At 42.5% G+C, this 20092-nt stretch overlaps 3 protein-coding genes across 5 annotated transcripts in view; 2 read left to right on the top strand and 1 right to left on the bottom strand.

Annotated features, from left to right (window-relative positions):
* Positions 1-1581: 1581 nt before the first annotated feature.
* Positions 1582-10448, bottom strand: l2hgdh (L-2-hydroxyglutarate dehydrogenase). The gene is made up of 10 exons (XM_053501415.1): positions 10270-10448; positions 8432-8547; positions 8184-8335; positions 7756-7887; positions 4051-4213; positions 3514-3548; positions 2955-3122; positions 2581-2738; positions 2232-2363; positions 1582-2106 (listed from the first exon to the last, which is right to left on the bottom strand). The coding sequence occupies exons 1-10, from the start codon at positions 10368-10370 to the stop codon at positions 1911-1913; spliced, it is 1353 nt and encodes a 450-aa protein (XP_053357390.1). The 5' UTR covers positions 10371-10448; the 3' UTR covers positions 1582-1910.
* A 48-nt stretch (positions 10449-10496) lies between these two features.
* med6 (mediator complex subunit 6) lies at positions 10497-16458 on the top strand. The gene is made up of 8 exons (XM_053501311.1): positions 10497-10621; positions 11836-11995; positions 12358-12449; positions 12555-12637; positions 12774-12882; positions 13033-13148; positions 13265-13292; positions 15923-16458. The coding sequence occupies exons 1-8, from the start codon at positions 10600-10602 to the stop codon at positions 16051-16053; spliced, it is 741 nt and encodes a 246-aa protein (XP_053357286.1). The 5' UTR covers positions 10497-10599; the 3' UTR covers positions 16054-16458.
* Positions 16459-17873: 1415 nt separating this feature from the next.
* Positions 17874-20092, top strand: part of pcnx1 (pecanex 1) — a 21736-nt gene continuing 19517 nt past the window's right edge. For all 3 annotated transcript variants that reach the window (XM_053501911.1, XM_053501910.1, XM_053501908.1), the window contains exon 1: positions 17874-18201. In XM_053501911.1, the coding sequence (XP_053357886.1) occupies positions 18049-18201 (153 nt within the window). In that variant the 5' untranslated portion in view covers positions 17874-18048. The remainder of the gene's footprint in view (positions 18202-20092) is intronic.

The raw sequence follows: 20092 nt of genomic DNA, 5'->3' as shown, positions 1-20092 counted from the left end.
ATTCGCGACCGAACATTAACGCCGCTGGCGTCAGCTGTGAGGACTCCTGCACTGCTGTGCGATAGGCCCACAGCACGAGGTGCAAATGTTCGTCCCAATCCTTCTGCCGGGCGCTGGTAAGCACGGCGAGCTGGGTGGTGAGTGTTCGGTTGAAACGCTTCACGAGGCCGTCACTTTGCGGGTGGAGGGGCGTGGTGCGGGTCTTTTTCACCCCGAGGTGCTCACACACTGCCGCAAACACCCCCGCCTCGAAGTTACGCCCCTGATCGCTGTGCAACTGCTCTGGGGCGCCAAAACGGCTTAACACCTCATCCACCAGCATTGATTTTAAAATACTACTTTAAAGCATTAAATGGTCTCGCGCCGCAGTATCTGAGTGAACCGCTAGTTTCTTACGATCCGCCACGCCTACTTCGATCACAGGGTGCAGGCTGCTTATCAGTACCGCGTATTATGAAAACTACAGCTGGGGGCGGAGCTTTTTCTTACAAAGCCCCAAAATTATGGAATAGTCTTCCAAATAGTGTTCGGGACTCAAACAGTCTAAAAAAAAAACGATTTATTTAGCCGAGCATTTTTATAAATAGATTAGCCTTAGGTAAAGGAGCAGATCTGGGGGACTCATGGACGTAGAGTATTATGGTGAACTGGTATGTTTGGATGCTGTCCTCCTCACTCTCATTGATCACTCAGGTTTGTTGACGGTGAGGTGATTGGTTGCTTTACATCTCAGTTCCCCCTCATGTCTGTGTTTCCTTCTGGCTCTCCCTTTTACAAAAAAAATTGACTTGAATTGAATTAAATAACATGATACTGTATAAATTACAATAATGTGGACCTACATTTACATTCAGACATTTGGCAGACGGACTTTACCCGTCTTCAGTCAACTTTAGTGTTTGTGTGTGTGAGTGTATGTGAGAGTGTGTGAAACAGGTCTAGAAGAACTCTTGCATGAACTGGAAGTTTGTCTTTAGTGGAGACACATTCAAAGGAATTCAGAAAGAAAAGTATTACTTATCAGTTCTATTAAATGTTGTTATTGGTGATAACTGTTTAACCGATTACATGACTCAGACTTTACTGAGGTTCCACACTGAGTGTAAAATCATCACAACACACTCTCTCACTACACACTGGCACTAAGTAATGGATCTGATCAGAGCTGGATTATCATTAATTACAGTCAGTGCATGCTTTGGCTTTAGTTACACACACTCATCACATGTCCATCACATTCTAAATGTTATCATCACTGTAAGACTCTCTATAGGTTTTATATACACACACACACACACACTCCCTCCCTCCCTCAGTTGCTCCCTCAGCCACACTCTGAGACATTAGTAGCTGATGGGTACTGTGGGGTTCTTATCTGCCATTTGCAAGGCCTGTGTTCGATTCGCACCAAATGCCCAAAGCCCCACCCACTGGATGCAGTGCTCATCCCCTCCTCTGTTCAGGATCAGGAAGAGCATCCGTGTAAAATCTGTGCAGGGTGGTTGTGTGGATCTAATGGTCTGCCGTGCCACCCGCTCTCTGGGAGCAGCCAAAACACTAACAACAACAGACTCAGAAACATCCGCAAAAATAGTGATTTATTCATCAGTGCAGCCGGTACAATTATTTCTCAAAACTTTAAAAAGTTTCATTATGATGATGATGAAGAAACAGTCCAGCTCAGCCTCAGTAAATTACCAAGCTGGATAAAAACTCCTCATGATGTAATATTTATTCTAATTTATAAATCTCTCATCAATAACGAGGTCTAATCAGGGTCAGGTGACTGATTTCAACCAATAACACAACATTTGTGATGACATCACTGAGAAGACGAACAGATCAAAAAGCACTTGACTAGTGTTACACAGGGACGTCTCTGTGACCGTCCCTCACGGATGTGGGCGTGTCTACAGAGCAAACCGCGCCTCCAGCTCGTCGGCGATGGCCATTCCGATGGCGAGGGAGGAGGTCGCCGCGGGCGACGGTGCGTTCCGTACGTGTAACACCCGACTGCCGAGCTCCCCCACACCACCGTCAAACACGAAGTCGTCCACCAGGTTCCCGTCACGGTCCAGAGCCTGAGCGCGCACTCCTGATGGACCCCTACACACACACACACACACATACACACACACACACACACATACACATACACACACACACACACTGAATTAAGAGGTAGACTGTGAAAATCAGTGTGTGTGTGTGTGTGTGTGTGTGTTCTGTACCTGATGACATCATTTGGTTGGAGTTCAGGTACGTATTTCTGCAGGAGCTTCACCTGAGCACTGATAAACGTCCCTCTGTACATCTCACCTAAACCAAACCACACGTTCTTCATCACCAACCTCTGCAGACCCCTATACACACACACACACATATAACACACACACACACATACACAGTGACCACAATAAATCAGCACCTTTTTTATAATTGCTTAACTGCTGGAAAAGGAGAAAATCAACAAAACACAAAACATCATGAAAACTGGAAATGAGTGTGTGTGAGTGACTGTTAGTGTGCGAGTTTGAGTGTGTGTGAGTGTTTGTGTGAGTGTGTGTGTGTGTGCACTACCTGAAGGCGAGTGCGTCCGTGAGGTCGTGTGTGTTGAAGTCAGTCAGTGTGTATCCCTCACGTTTAAACGCCAGCACAGCGTTCGGTCCGAGCCACACACTGCCATCCATACGGGGGGTGAAGTGAACCCCGAGGAACGGGAACCGAGGATCTGGAACCTACACACACACACACACGAATTATACTTAAACTTTAGAATTCCAGGACACTCTGACCACACCCCCATCTCGCTCTCTCTGACCACACCCCCATCTCGCTCTCTGACCACACCCCTAAGTCACACTGTCTCCCTCTCCGTGACATTGCTCACTCACCCCACCTCCCTCTGACCACACTCCCATTTGTGTGTGTGTGTGTGTGTGAGTGAGACTCACAGGGTAGATGTTGCCCTTGATGAGGTAGTTCTTCTCAGGTTTCAGCACTAGATAATCCCCTCTGAAGGGTACGATGCGCGGCTCAGGGCTGCAGCCTGAGATCTCAGAGAGACGATCGGAGTAAAGACCCCCGCAAGTCAACACGAACCGACAGAGCACCTCCTCTCCCTACACACACACACACACACACGCACACACCTACAGTAAGCACAAGCATTTCCTCATCATGCTGAGTGACCGGTATCTCTGTGTCAACATGGGCGGAGCCTGAAGTCATTCTCATTAGCCAATCACAACCTTGATAAGATTTATTAGCAGAAAGAGCTAGCCAGCTAGCAAACAACACATTAGCCTGCTAACCACTTAGCTAATCTATTTATCAGTAACTACACGGTTACACACTAGATTCTTCACTAATTAATTTATTCCTCTGGGCCATGTGTGTGTGTGTGTGTGTGTGTGTGTGAGGGAGGTGGGATAGAAGTGGACTGTGATTGATTGATGACATGTAACTTAAGCTCCGCCCTCATTGGGACACCATTGGATCAATCTCACACACCTTTGCGCTCCTGATGATAACGGGATATTTCAGACCTGGAAAAAAAATACAAAAATACACACACACACACACGCACACACGCACACACGCACACACGTTTTTTAAATTAAATATTGCAGTGCTCTTAATTGTCATTCAGATAAAAGTGTTAAAATACTGCAACATGAATTTGACATGGTTATGGACAACAGATTTTTTTTTTCTTTTTAAATCCCTACGTTGCATGAATTGCTTTATTTTTATTAAACAATTTTTTAATATATAAAGAAATATTAATATTAACATTTGTATTTAAATGATTATTGTTTAAAGCAAAACAGTATAACACTGAAAGGTTTCTATTTTCAGGCTCATATAAAATCATCTCTCCAATACGACTGAAGTTAGACACCTAAAATTTTATCAGCACCAATACTGTGTTTTGGCCCGAATGCATTTCCCACATTATTATTTCTGTTTTAACAGGTCTGTAACATGTAAGTGTGATTCTACACAGGTGTGTGTGTGTGTGTGTGTGTGTGTGTGTGTGTGTGTGACCTTCAGAGCTCGGAGCCGGACTCTCCGCTGCAGGTTTGATGTCTGAGACGGTGAAGTTGGTCCTGATGGAGCCTCCGGCCTGCTGGAAATCTGCAGCGTACGACAAACACACCACACGCCAGTCCACTATCCCTGTGTGGGGCGAGTCCAGGGCCATGACCCCCTACACACACACACACACACACACACACACACACAGTGTACTGACTCCACTGAAAACAAGAATAAGTATAAGGTGTATTAAGTGTTTCTCTCTCTCTCTCTCTCTCTAACACTAACACTAACACACACACACACACACACACACACACACACACAAAGACACACAAAGACACACAAAGACACACAAAGACACACTTACATACACACAAACATACTTACATATACACACACACACACAGACACATACATACACGCACACATACATACATACTGTACACACACACACATACAGATGTTACTCATGCGGTATTCTGGTTTTACCGCCACGCCTCACGGTGGCGACATTTGGGTTTGTGCGTTTGCTGACTTCTGCCGCTGAGTGGCGCTATATAACTATAGACTGACGCCTCGGGCATCAGTTCATTCCCTCAAGAATTAATGAGCCGCGCGCCGTTAGAGCTGCACATCGTAGCAGATAAAATCAAGTGAAACGTTGTAGTTAAACGAATTCATAATCACAGTATTATTAAAAAATTACAGTACGAATGTAGAATTTAAATTAAAGAATTTAAATTAAATTTAAATTAAAGAATTTATTAGAATTTAAATTAAATGAAATCTTATTTAATTGCCCTCCAAGGTGCTCAGGAACCTTTACTCCTGCACCATAGAGAGCATCCTGATGGGAAACATCTCAACCTGGTTCGGGAACAGCATCATGCAGGACAGACGAGCTCTACAGAGGGTGGTGAGATCAGTTGAGCGCACCATCTGCACCGAGCTCCCTGACCTGCACTTGATCTACAGCAGGCGGTGCTGGACCAAGGCCAGGAAGATAGTGAAGGACCTCAGCCATCCCAACAATGGACTGTTCACTCTGTTGAGGTCAGGAAAGCGATTCCGCTCCCTGAAGACCAACACAGAGGGACTGAGGAGGAGCTTCTTCCCGCAGGCAATACAGTCTCTCAATCACACCACCACACAGTACTGACACACAGTACTGAATGTCATTCTGGACATTTGTTTACACGAGTGGCCACTGCACAACTACACCTGGTGGTCATCAAATCACTCAAATCACTCCAACACAAGACACTTTAAATAAATGACTTTAAGCATATTTGCACTGCATAAAGTCACTTTTAATATGTGGATTGCACAACCATGGACATAACCATTCTTTTATTACCATTTATTTGGCTGCTCTTATTGTTTTACATTTTTTTAAATATTCTCCATATATTTTCTATATTGTGTATTTTTGTGTACAGTTATTTTATTTTTAACTTTTATTTGTATATTTTTATTTTATTCTTTTCTAGTTAAACTTACCATTTATTTTAATTTTCATATTTATTTCCTATTCCTTTATTCTTAGGTCACTAGCAGTTGTCTAAGCATTTCACTTAGTACTGTGTATGACTGTGTGTGTGTGACAAATAAAATTAAAATTTTAATTTGATTATTAGGATAAAATTTAAGCAAAGTTAACGTTAACACAGTGAGCCTTTAGATTTTATCATGTGTAATTAGAAAAGCTACGCATGTATGTTTTTTGTCATCTTATATTTTGTGTTCTTTAAATTTCTAGTAGATTTATTGACTGAAATAAACGAAAATAAATGACCATAAAAATTCTAACATTGTCAGGCCGTGCTACTGCGTCAGCAGATGTCGATGTGTTTTTGCGTTATTATAAGAATTAAATGCAGTAGGCTGTTATGATCATCATAATGTTCTTTAATAAATAATAAAAACATTTTAACAAATTACATTTTCACATCCCAGCACCCCCGTTGCGCGGTATCACTGCCGGCAAAAACCTTATAAAATACAAGTGAAACATTTAAACGAATTTATCATCACAGTACTAAAATTACAGTACAAATTTAGAACTTAAATATAGGTGTTTCTTAGTTCCATCGAATTTAAGCAAAGTAAATGGTAACAAAGTGAGCCTTTATATTTTATCATGTGTAACACTCGCGTAGCCAGAAAACTCTGGTCGTGTGTATTAGAAACCGTGGGTGAGTCACAGGTCAGATTAATGGGCAAAAACTATATAATAAACCTATATAAGATACATAGCCTTTATAAGACTTCACTTTTATTTAAGTGCACGCACAATGACGAGAAAACGTTATGATGTTGTAAAATAATGAAAGCAAACAGGGATACAGCGCTATTCTCTATCGGTTTCTGTGAACTTGAGCGCGTCAGAAAATAAACCGAAACTCCATGAATACTCGCATTACACGTGAAAAATATATACTTACAGAAAGCAAAATGACTGCTTTTATATAAACTAATGGAGAAAAAAAATCAGTTTATGTAATTCGTATGAAACGTGGATTAGTACAGCGCATCCACTCACAGCCGAAACGAAAAGACATCAACTTATCAATGAATTATTAAAATGACCAGTCAGTTTTCTTGCTGTTTTCCCCGACTCATTCATAATCATTAGTCTAGTTCTCCCGGTGCGGTGTTTCTTATCCCCACCCCCGGTAAAACGGTGTATTCAGAGAAAGGCTCGCCCGCGAGAGGTTGTGCGCGCGCGGTCCACTACACAGCTAAAACATATTTGTATATTATGACTGAGATACGGCGGCTCACATCGGTGTGCGTTTCGCACAGCGCCGCAAAGACAGCGCTTATTTAACACGTATAAATGTGTGTTTGTTATATTTCTGGGAAAGAGAAATCTCTTCGCGTTTCATCTGACTTCAGATCAAAACTTGGCAAAGTAAAAGAGCGCACACCCGCGCCGCCGGTTCACGCGAACATTTTACATTCACAACCACATTTCGGCCATTCACACACATGCATTGTGCTATGTTGTTTGTACACACTTTTACTTTTCCCCTTCTAATCTCCCCTTTGATCAAAATGCTCCCAAAATGAGCCGACACGAGCAGCTTTGTTTCAGTCAGAATATTTATCAATCATAAAGAGAGGCGACACATACTTGCTGATTAAACACTGCATTTTTTTTTAAGTGAAAGTGTGCGGATGTGAGCAGCTTTAATTGTTAATAATTAAATAATTATTCAATGCTGGACATAAACAGCTAAAATCAAGATGATTATTATTCTTAAGATTATTATTATTATCATGTTCTTTTGCTGTTTGGGTTCAGCGTTAAATGATTATTTGAAACTGAAGCGCCTCGTGTAGATTCACGCCACGAGTCATTTTATCATACAAAGATCATTACGTTGTGCTCGGACCACTGACTCCAAAATTGACATTTTTACCATTAAAAATAAAAATGTTTTTACAAGCCCTTGAGCTGTTGTTTGTGCTGTTTTCTTTAATAATAACAATAGACAGATAGAAACAGAGTCTGTCTAAACAAAATTAATTGCAGCCGTTTTGCGCCACCTGGTGGTCATTTCACAAATTACTATGAATTGCGACTGATTTATTTTGGCTGTTGCCGTTTGGCCGCGACAGAGTGCGAGGCAGTCATAGACATTCCGCTTGAGTAACCACTGTACACACACACACACACACACACACACACACACACACACACATTACCCTGCAGTAAGGTTCTCTCTCTCTGATCTCTTTGGCGCTAATCATCGTCAGGTCTTTCACCTCGTTCTTCTGTCCGCGTTCATACAGAGCTTTCAGACGCGGAACCTCCTCCCTGTCCACCGCTACAATCAGCTGAACACACACACACACACACACACACACACATTACAGTAAGCAAATAATTATGTCCTGCAGAGAGGATATACATCATCTCATTACAGAGTGTAACATGACACACACACACACACACAGACAGACATTCACACACAGACAGACATTCACACACAGACAGACATTCACACACAGACAGACATTCACACACAGACACAGACACACACAGACACACACAGACACAGACACACACAGACACAGACACAGACACACACAGACACAGACACACACAGACACAGACACAGACACAGACACACTTTGCCACACTTCTTGTACGGGATGTTCTTCCTATCGAAGTACTCGTAGGCCAGAGCCGCTCCTCTCACACACAGCCGAGCCTTCAGAGAGCCGGGAGTGTAATACACACCGCTGTGGATCACCCCACTGTTACGCCCCGACTGGTGCCATGCTGCGGGGGGGATGGGGGTGTTTGGGGGAGAAAAATGAATGACACTTTAAGTTCTCTTATTCTTACCAGTCAATGCCCCCCCCTCCCCCCTCTCACCGAGCTCTTTCTCTTTCTCCAGCAGGGTGAAGCTGAGGTCCGGGTGTCTCAGGATCAGCTCTCTGGCTGCAGCCAATCCCACAATTCCACCGCCCACCACTGCAACATCACACACACTGCCGAACACACACACACACACACACACACTGTAATATACGTCAGGTGAGATCCTGAGGCAGCTCCGTACTGCTCCACCTTTATCACTGACTCGTCACAGGTGTAAGGTAAATTCTTATTCAAATTCAAATTTTATTTGTCACATACACAGTCATACACAGTACGATATGCAGTGAAATGCTTGGGCAACTGCTCATGACCTAAAATAGAAGACTAATATGAGAATTAAAATATAGGGTAAATAAAACTAGAAAAGAATAAAATAAAATAAAATATAAAACTAAAGTTAAAAAAATAAATAAATAACTGTACGATAAAAATACACAATATAGAAAATATTTGAAGAATGTATAACAAAATATAAAACAAATATAAAACAATATAAAACAAATATAAAACAATATAAAACAATAAGAGCAGCTGAACGGGTAGGTATATTTATGTAATTTTTGTATGGAATGGTAGTTGTAATGGTAATGTAATGTCAGCTTCAACACCGACCACAACCACACAGTGATGTTTATAAACCTGGACACAAGCAGAGCGGAGAGTGAGAGTGAGAGTGAGATGAGAGTGAGAGTAATAGTGAGAGTGAGATGAGAGTGAGATGAGAGTGAGGTGAGAGTAAGAGTGAGAGTAAGAGTGAGAGTAAGAGTAAGGTGAGAGTAAGAGTGAGAGTAAGAGTGAGATAAGAGTGAAAGTGAGATGAGAGTGAGGTGAGAGTAAGAGTGAGAGTAAGGTGAGAGTAATGTGAGAGTAATGTGAGAGTAAGAGTGAGAATAAGAGTGAGAGTGAGATGAGAGTGAGGTGAGAGTGAGGTGAGAGTGAGAGTGAGAGTAAAAGTAAGGTGAGAGTAAGAGTGAGAGTGAGGTGAGAGTGAGGTGAGAGTGAGAGAAGAGTGAGATAAGAGTGAGAGTGAGGTGAGAGTAAGAGTGAGAGTAAGAGTGAGAGTGAGAGTGAGAGTAAGAGTGAGAGTAAGAGTGAGAGTAAGGTGAGAGTGAGATGAGAGTGAGATGAGAGTGAGAGTAAGGTGAGAGTAAGAGTGAGAGTAAGGTGAGGGTAAGGTGAGAGTAAGAGTGAGAGTGAGATGAGAGTGAGAGTAAGAGTGAGGGTAAGAGTGAGAGTAAGGTGAGAGTAAGATAAGAGTGAGAGTAAGAGTGAGAGTAAGAGTGAGAGTGAGAGTAAGGTGAGAGTAAGAGTGAGAGTGAGAGTAAGGTGAGAGTAAGGTGAGAGTAAGAGTGAGAGTGAGAGTAAGGTGAGAGTAAGGTGAGAGTGAGAGTAAGAGTGAGAGTGAGAGTAAGGTGAGAGTAAGGTGAGAGTAAGAGTGAACTCTGATCTGTTTTACACTCAGACAAAGTTCAGCTCAGGGAACACACACACACACACACCATTTACAGTTATTACCCTGAGACTGTACCTTTACTCCTCACAGCAATACAAGTGTCTTACAGTTGAGTGCAAAAGTTTGTGCCCCCTCCACACTTTTAGTTCATGAGGTAGATCATAAAAAAGTGTCTCTATTTACAGGTTATTCCCCACACACACCGCCTGAGCAGCGCCTCTTCACTAACCTGCAAACAATCTGTCTCGTCTCAGATAGTTAGGACACACACACACACACACACACACACACCTGTACCTGTCCACTGTGGAACACCTGGGTCACGTGACCCCAGCGCCCCGGCGTGTGTGTGTGTGTGTGTGTGTGTGTGTGTACTCACTCTCCGTGCTGCCGGTGGCCCGTGACGTGTCTGAGCGCCGCTCCGGGACTCGGGCTGATTGACGCAGCGCTGCGCAGAGCCTTACTGAGGGCGCGGTGCATCGCGGAGTGTTATAACGCTGAGGAGCACACTGACATTACTGTGGGGTTCAGCACTGCGCGCGCACAAACACTGCGTCACTTCCGGGAAACACAAAATAAATGCCTGTAACTTTTTGTCTTGTTCGGCGTTCGGTTTGACGTCATTCATCAGACTAGTGCAGTGCGCACTGCGTAGGGCGCGAGCGCGCGGATTGGCACGCGCCAGTTTGCCGTGGCTCCTCTAACCAACATGGCGGCCGTGGACCTGAGAGGTGAGTTAGCGGCAGGGTTTAAGGGCTTTTTACCTCAGGGGAATGTTCTAATGTCATTTAATCTTAAATTAGAGTTTGAGGGGGAAATAAAATAAATTAATAGCCAGCGCAAAAAAAGATAAATATGCATTTCCATATGGAGTGTTTAGGACAATTTACAGACTAGCTAACTAGCTAGCTACATGGCTAACACTGGCTCACTCTATAGTAAGGGCTTATTATTATTATTATTAGTAGTAGTAGTAGTAGTAGTAGTGGTAGTCAGGTTATTATTTACAGATATTATCATTGTACACTTATGTCTCCCCCCCCCCATTTACTTTCTACCTATATAAATAAAGGAGGTTTTGTCTGTACATTGTCTTGTCATGCCCTTTCTCTTTCTTTATGTTTTATACTTTATTAAACAGTTCAGTTAGATTTTGTCTGTCTAGACGTTACTGAATCTCCTGCAGTCCTTAGATCTCTGTCTGAAGTTTAATCTGCACCATCAGTGAATCTAAATGTGGAGTAAAAGTGATGTTATGAACAGTTATGTGTGGGATTTAATAATCTACTTTATAATAATCTCCTAATGCGCTACTGTCTCAATGTAAACAAACACCTGCACCAATAGATATTAATTAGAAAAGATATGAATATTTGTGAATATTTTTACTGGGATTAGTTCATATTTTCACTTTGGCTGAAATAACAGCGCTGAAGTGGTATAAGTGAATTTTAACACGCTGGAGTGGTTTTAAGACAAAACTTCATCTTTATCCTTTGATCTCCTTTTTCCATTTCTCATCTGTGATTCACTCTCCGATTACCGAACAGGGAGTGTATTTGTCTGAGCACCAAAGAAGGACAACTTAGTGTAAACAAGGCGTAAGATACTCAACCTTACAGAATGGGATTTCTTTGTATTAATAAGTTAGACAGAGAGTTCTGCTGTACAGAGAGACACACAGACATGGACGTGGGCTTCAACCTCTAATTATAATCATAATAATAATCATAATAATAATATCACTGATTACAATAAAGATCAGCAGATTATTATCAGCTTTTACATTTTAGCTATTTCTACAAACTCCTTGTCAACTATGTGCATTTGCATTAATTTATAATTAAATACAATAATAATAATTTACTTTTTTATTTTAGTTGTTGTTGTTGTGTTTTTCTCCTATAATGATTGTGTTTTTGATTCTATCTTGTGTTAATATCAGACAATCTCCTGGGGATTTCCTGGGTGGACAGCAGCTGGGTGCCGATGCTGAACTCAGGGAATGTGCTGGACTATTTCTCAGAGAGGAGTAACCCGTTTTACGACAGAACCTGCAACAACGAGGTGGTGAAGATGCAGAGACTCAGTCTGGAGCACCTCAAGTACGTCTAGCTCCTCCTCCTCCTCACAGCAGCGATCTGGAGTAATCGTCCTCTGTCTCATATCAAAGCTTTCAAACATTTTAATGAGGAACAACCTGCAGCTTTCCTCATTCCTCAGCTTTCAGACACATGATGGACACAGACTAACAGTGGTTTAGTCAGACTCGGGTTCTGACGCTGGTGCACGAACATTCATAAATGAAAACGTGCTAATTATAGACTTTAATCATGGTATTGGACAGGTTATAGTTTCTAGAGAGCTCATAGATCAACACCAGTAAGCAAAACTTTACTGTAGATTATATTTACCCTGTGTGTGTGTGTGTGTGTCTGTGTGTGTGTGTGTGTGTGTGTGTGTGTAGGCAGATGGTTGGGGTGGAGTATATTCTGCTGCACGCTCAGGAACCGATTCTCTACATCATCAGGAAGCAGCAAAGACAGTCACCTGCACAATGTCAGATTTACCTCCAACATACACACACACACAGACACATGTGTGTGTATATATATATATATACACACTACTGACAATAACCCCCCCCCCCCCATCTCTCTGCAGTGGTTCCTCTGGCTGATTATTACATCATTGCCGGTGTGGTGTATCAGGCTCCTGATCTCGGGTCAGTCATCAACTCCAGAGTGGTGAGTTTCTGTATGGTTCCTCTTTCTACTTTACTTTTCCTGTGAGCTTCATGAGAAGTCTCGTATAGCACACACTCATGATCAGAGAAAATGCTTCTAACAGAATTAATAATAATAAATGTGTTTGTGTGTTTAGTTGTCTGCAGTTCATGGAGTCCAGTCAGCGTTTGATGAAGCGATGTCGTTCTGCCGCTATCATCCATCAAAGGGCTACTGGTGGCATTTTAAAGATCAGGAGGAACGAGGTGACCATGGAGACAGACACACACACACACACACACACACACAGAAACTTTAAAACACCTCTTGGTTGTTACATCCTGATGGTATATTATGTGTGTGTGTGTGTGTGTGTGTGTGTGTGTGTGTTTGTGCACATGTGTGCTCGCGCACAGAGAAAGTAAAGCCAAAGCAAAAGAAGAAGGAGGAGCCGAGTTCACTTTTCCAGAGACAGAGAGTGGACACACTGCTGCTCGATCTGAGAAACAAATTCCCTCCCATGTTCTACCAGGTAAAACACACACACACACACACACACACACACACTTTGCAGATGTCTCAACACCAGTTTTTTTCTGTGTTTATTTTCGAATGTAAAGTAAATGATGGTTGTTTGTGTGTTTGCAGCCAAAACCAGGAGAGAAGCCCGTTCCAGGTAAACACACACTTCACTCCCTGTAGAATTAAATCAGAGTCGCATCTCATGTCTGTGTTCACACTGCAACCAGAAGCCGACCAGAAGGAACAGTGGGATTAGATTAGATTTTTTTCCATAAACGTTTAAACAGCACAAATCTCATGGATTCTGATCTTTTCCGCTCTCAGTCAGAACACATGCTTGTGTGATACAGATCTCAAAAGGATGAGTGTGTGTGTGTGTGAGATACAGCTCTATTAAAGATGAGACACGTGTGTGTGTGTGTGTGTGTGTGTGTGTGTGTGTGTGTGTGTGTGTGTGTGTGTGAGATACAGCTCTATTAAAGATGGAGGATGAGGATGAAGGAGGATTTCAGGGGCGGAGAGTGAGGTAACTGGTCTCATGACTAAGTACTGTCCAAGCCTGAGTAGAGCTTAGCTGTCACACCTGCTCAGGGTAACTAATGACACGAGAGGCAGAGTCTGACGAACCTGGGTAAATAATAATAGTGTAGGAATGGGATTTGTTTAGATTGAAGGTTAGATACAGGTCATGGTGAAAACATTGTATAAACAGACTGAAAAAAAACATCTAATTTGGTCAGTAAAATGGATCTTGTAATGTGAACATAGTCAAGTCAAGTTGGCTTTTATTGTCATTCCAACCATATACAGTTCAGTAACAGTGAACAAAAACAAAAAAGAGACAACGACAGACAACAAAGTGCAAATGTGCAAACAAAGAGCTACAGAGTGATGAACACAACAACGTAACACGTTTCAGTACTTTTGTAGTCATGAGGTACGAGTTGCGGTATTGGGATGAGAAACAGGAAACATCTGACATTCCTGTGTAGCAGCAATGATTTAAAAATACTTTGTGCAAATAGCAAGTAAAATAAATATTGTGCAATATATTGGAAAAAGAGAAGATCAGGTAGGTGGGTGTAAACAGATTGTAAGATAGTGGTAGATCAGAGTGTTTGTGCATGTGTGTATCAGTTCAGTCCTGATGTTATTTAGATCGTCTGAGTGATTTGTGTGTGTGTGTGTGTGTGTGTGTGTGTGTGTGTGTGTGTGTGTGTGTGTGTGTGTGTGTTTTATCAGTCCAGTCCCTTTGTGTTGAGGAGACGGATGGCTTGTGGGTAAAAACTCTTACATAGTCTGGATCTGAGCCCCGAATGCTCCTGTACCTCTTTCCAGATGTCAGGAGGGTGAAGAGTGTGTGTGAGGGGTGTGTCTAATCAGCCAGGATGCTGGTGGCTTTGCGGATGCAGCGTGTGTTGTAGATGTCTTCAGTGGAGAGAAGAGAGACCCCGATGATCTTCTCAGCTGTCTTCACTCTCCGCTGTAGGGTCTTGTGGTCCGATATGACACAATTCCCAAACCAGACATTAATGCAGCTGCTCAAGATGCTCTCGATAGTTCCTTTATAGAAGGTGGTGAGGATTGGTGGTGGAAACTGGGCCCTCCTCAGCCTTCTCAGGAAGAAAAGACGTTGTTGGGCTTCCTTGTGCAGAGAGCTGTGTTGAGGGACCAGGTCAGGTTCTCCTCCAGGTGGACACAGGGGAGCCATTGATGTTGAGCCGAGAGTGATCGCTCCGTGTCCTCCTGAAGTCAACAACCATCTCTTTTGCTCTTGATGTCTCATGACGAGCCACTCGAAGCACTTCATGATGATGAGTGTGAGTGCAACAGCGCGGTAGTCATTGAGACAGGACACAGAAGGCTTCGACTCTCTGATGGTCTGGGACAGTTTGGCCCTTGCTGTTCTTAGAGACAACTTGTCCCCCGCTCTGGGTCTCTCTCTCGGGTCCTCAGAGGTGCACGCACCTTCGCAGTAATCCACGGTTTCTGATTGGGTCCTGAAGAGCAGAGATGGCTCCTGCTGGCCTAGCGCCTGACGAGTGGTCTGTATGCTGAAATTAGCATAACAGAGATGTGGTCCGAGTAGCCAAGGTGGGGGCGGGGCTCTGCCTGATATGCACCAGGGATGTTTGTGTAAACAAGATCCAGGGTGTTTTTCCTCTCGTTGTCCACATACTGATGGAATTTAGGGAGCACTGACTTGAGATTTGCGTGATTGAAATCTCCAGCGACAAAAAACAGTTCGTCGGGGTGTGTGTTCTGCTGATTGTTGATCCTCACATACAGTTAACAGAGCGCCTCCTTAGCATTAGCGCTAGGTGGAATGTATATGCCGATAATGAAAACTGTGGTGAATTTGCGTGGTAAATAAAAAGGTCTGCATCTAACAGTCACAAACTCCAGCAATGATGAGCAAAAGCTAGTAACTAGCACAGAGTTCTTACACCATTCTGCAACACAAGTGTTTCTTACTGCACAGAGCGGTGTTTCTTAGTGTCTGTTAAAGTAAGATTAATGCCTTATTCTCATAAAATTACATCTCAGGGTTATAAAGCGACATCTCTTATTTACACTGACAGGATTTTAGTAACTGTTTGGTCTCCAGGCTCACTTACTCACTGGTTTTGGTGTAGTTTTACCCAATTAGTTTTATTTTTAAAATGTTATTAATTTATGTTTTGTATCGTAGGAATATTAAAGCAGAGCACATTGATTAATGCATGCTTATTAGACGTCTGCTGTTTTTAAATAAATGTCTAAACATAGATATTGTGTTTTTAGTGGAAGTGAAAAAGGAGGCGGAGCTTCCTGCAGAAGCAGCAAAACAGGAAGAGCGAGAGGTGGCCATTAAACCCCCCACAGCGTCAGGAACAACGAAACCTCCACCTGAGAAACGAGCACGCCTGCAGTGACACACACACGCATGCACACACACACACACACACACACACACACTCTCTAATGCTGTACTATTAATGCTGAGGGCAATGCTGAATGTTGCTAGCAAGCTCACAGTGTAGCTCAGCACACAGTCCATTCCTCACCACCACGTCTAAGATCTTCTACTGTGTTTTTCTCTTTTTTATCTCTTGTGTTTTTTGTGTAAATAGCGGTTTATTTTCTACATGTCGACTTTTGTAAAAACTCCTGCAGAATAGTGAACAAAAGCTAATACCCGTCATTACACCTGGTGCTAATAGGTGTGTATGTGTTTTTATAAATAAATAATTTTGACAGGATTGTCTGTTAAAATGAAAAAAAAAAAAAAAAAAGATAAATTATGGCTACAATGTGTTAAATAAATAATGTGAAATAGAGTCCAGTGTTTTTGTGTCTCTTAGTCTGTAGTGAAGATTCAGTGACTGTGTACAGATACTGTTATTACTGTAACTTACAGATTATACACTCAGATTGGAACTGTTATTACAGTAACACACAAAGTGTCTGTAGCAATGACCACGTCATTATTTATTCTGTTCAGGTTATTATGTGTAAGACATTAAGCAGTTAAGATGTATTTTTTGTTTCGGGAGGGTGCAGTGTGGAGGCCGTGCTGCGCAGAACGATATTTTACAGATCATATTTCCTGTAAAATATTGTAATAGATTGCAACTTCTTTTTTTTCTTTTTTACTTTAGCATGGGGACTTTTATTATTGTAACAAAGTAGAATTTAGGGACATTCATTAATAAGAGACGTTGCACTAGGGACAATTATTTGTGTAACACAGTAGAATTTGGAAATTTTTATTAATAAAAGTATTGTTGCAGTAGGGACTGTTATTACTGTCACACACAACAGACCAAGGGACTTTTATTATTAATAAAAGACATGTTGCAGTAGAGATTAATATTACTGTAACACACAGTACACCTGGGGGACATTTATTAATAAAAGTCATATTTCGTAAGTCTTATATTACTGTAACACACTGTAGGACCGATGAATTTTAATAACTGAAGCCATGTTGCTGTAGTGACTTTTATTATTAAAACACAGTGGAATGTGTGGACATTAATAAAAGGCCTGTTGTAGAATTTGTGGACTTTATTGATAACTGAAATGTTACAGTAGGGACAGTTATTACTGTAACACTTGAGTAATTAATTACTGGAGCGCACAGTATTGGTGTGTGTGTTATTAAAAGAGTTTGTAGGGGTCAGAGCAGTGATGATGTGGACTCTTAGCAGTGTTTAAATCCGTATATATATAATAAAACATGACTTATATCCAGGTTGAGTGTTATTGTTCAGAAGGGGGGGAGGGGTGTTGTTGCCATGGTTACGGCTAATGTTCCTGAGGCGATCGGGTCTCTGATCATCCGGACCCGCGGTGATGATTTATTTTATTAAAGGAGGTTTTATGTCCTTTAATAAGGAGTGAATGAGGACATGTCCAACACTCAACACTCTCCCTCAGAGTATTAACAGTGAAATGTCTGTTTCATTCTGGTATAAACGCCATCAAATCCAACCGCCAGTGTTAGCGTGTGGCTAATCGATGCTAACGATGGAGCAGACTAATGAGGTGATAATTACAAAAATACGTATATATTCAAGTCATGAAAAACAATAATGTGTTTATAAATGTTTAAAAATGATTTGTAGGCGTTTATTTTCTTCTCAGTAAACGCGGAGGTTATCCTGCTAGTCGGCTAGCGGGTGTTAGGACTACAAGTCCCAGGCGGCGCGCGGCGTGTGGAGGCGCAGTGCATTGTGGGACGGGAGGCTCCTCCGCGGGAGGACCGGGAGCAGTGAGCGCGGATGGAGCGCGGTGTAACCCGGGCCCGAGGCACCGCCGAGCCGCACACAGCTCCGGGACGCGCCGCTTCTCCGCACACAGAGCCGGGTCTAGCGGCTGGAGCGAGCGGGGCAGACTGACCGCACACACACACACACACACGGAGCATGGGCTCGCAGACGCTGCAGATCCTCAGGCAGGGGGTCTGGGCTTCCGTCACGGGCGGCTGGTACCACGACCCCCACCAGAACACCTTCGTCAACGCGCTGCACCTCTACATCTGGCTCTTCCTGCTCTGCTTCCCTTTCACTCTCTACATGGTGAGTGTGTGTGTGTGTGTGTGTGTGTGTGTGTGTGTGTGTGTGTATCATTATGTTTACAGCGTAATGTTTTTCATAGTGTCAGCCCTGATGCCTACTGTGTGTGTCTATGTGTGTGTGTGTGTGTGTGTGTGTATACACTATATATATATATAATATGTGTGTGTGTGTGTGTGTGTGTGTGTATACACTATATATATATATATATATATATATATATATATATAAAATATGTGTGTGTGCTGGGGGGGGGGGGGGGGTACAGCCTCTTTATTTATCAGTAGAATATGAGTTTAAGCCCCGCCCCCTCACCCCATGCTTGTGTCAGTCCTGAGATGTTCAGAGTTCAGTGTTAATATTAAACCTGATTATAGTTCATCTCTCTCTGTCTCTCTCTCTCTCTCACACACACACACACACACACACACAGTTAATATTGATGATGGGTTATTAATCATCTCTTGTTCACGAGTCCATCATCATCCTGCTCATGGTGTGTGTGTGTGTGTGTGTGTGTGCTGGTGTAGAGTGTACAGTCGTCTGATTCACCCCTCTGTTTATTTACATCAGCTGAAGCTTCAGTCTCTCGTCACATCATCCTCTCTTTTACTTTTCTCTATAAAGCCTTATAAAACATTTATAACTTCACTACGTCAGTGAGAGGAGTGCTGTTCAAAACTGTAGTAAACATCAGCTGCAGTCGCCAAACACACAAAGCTGGGAGGTTCACTGTGAGTGAGTGTGTGTGTGTGTGTTCCTGATGATCAGTAAGTGTTTAGGGTCACAGCAGGGGACAGAACTCTTAAACACAAAGTTCAGTTCCTCTCTGTTTCTGCACACGAGTGCTGCGTCCTGATTGGTCACTCAGGTACAGAGACCTGCGTGTTTATTGGTCAAATACAGAGAGAAATAAACATGAATTACCATAAATGATGTCATTATTGTATGTAGTCTGTGTGGTGAAGTCTAACCTAGTGTCACTTCACCTTCACACACACACACACACACACACACCAGGTTGCAGTGTTACTGGCACTGTGTGAGTGTGACAGAGGAGTAACTAATAAGCACACACACACACACACACACACACACACACACAGAGTCAGTAATAAAGTGTGAGGTGGACCTGCTCTCAGACACTGTGAGGTCATCACTCCTCTCCTCTGTCTCACTCACTTCTCATCCTTTCTTCTTTCACTCTGTTTTGGTCGTTATTTTTCTCCTCCCAGTATATACCCCCCCCCACGATGTGTATAGTATATGTGTGTGCAGAGGTAAGGAGAGCAGCCAAAAATTATTATTCAAGTAAGAGTATACAAGTGTTTGGTGAAAAGATTCTCATTACTACTCTATTATAGTATAATTATAATAATTAAATATTTTAACATTGCAACGTTCATTGAAACAGCTAAACTAACCATGACATGTTTCCTCAGGTTAATGTCGAGTGTTTATACGCTGAAGTGTGTGTGTGTTTTGTCAGACATAGACACCGCAGTGTGAAGCTGTTCTTTTTGCACTGTGTGTAAGTGAAACACGCCTTTGTATACGAGTCCGGCGGTGTTCCTCCTCTCCCGTCGTAGCGTTGGAGACAGACGCCTCTGATAACTTTGTTTTCATTCCCTGTCTATCACGGCTGAAGATTTTTTCCCGCTATGCAGCCAGCTTGTGTGTGGTCATGTGACTACATGTGGTTATTGTTACTGTGGCTGATTGGTCAAAAGAGTCATGTGATTATTGTCGAGAGTCGAGTGGAGCCGAATGTAGCGGAGTGAGAGGAGTGTTTCTTCTTCACAAATCTACTCAAGTAAAAGTTACAAGTCCGGTGCAGTAAAACTACTCATAGAAGAACATTTACTTTAAAAAGTTACTCAAGTTAATGTAACAG

The sequence above is a fragment of the Clarias gariepinus genome, chromosome 8 (assembly GCF_024256425.1).
Source record: "Clarias gariepinus isolate MV-2021 ecotype Netherlands chromosome 8, CGAR_prim_01v2, whole genome shotgun sequence".
Taxonomy (NCBI): domain Eukaryota; kingdom Metazoa; phylum Chordata; class Actinopteri; order Siluriformes; family Clariidae; genus Clarias; species Clarias gariepinus.
This window is presented reverse-complemented; position numbering and strand designations above follow the sequence as displayed.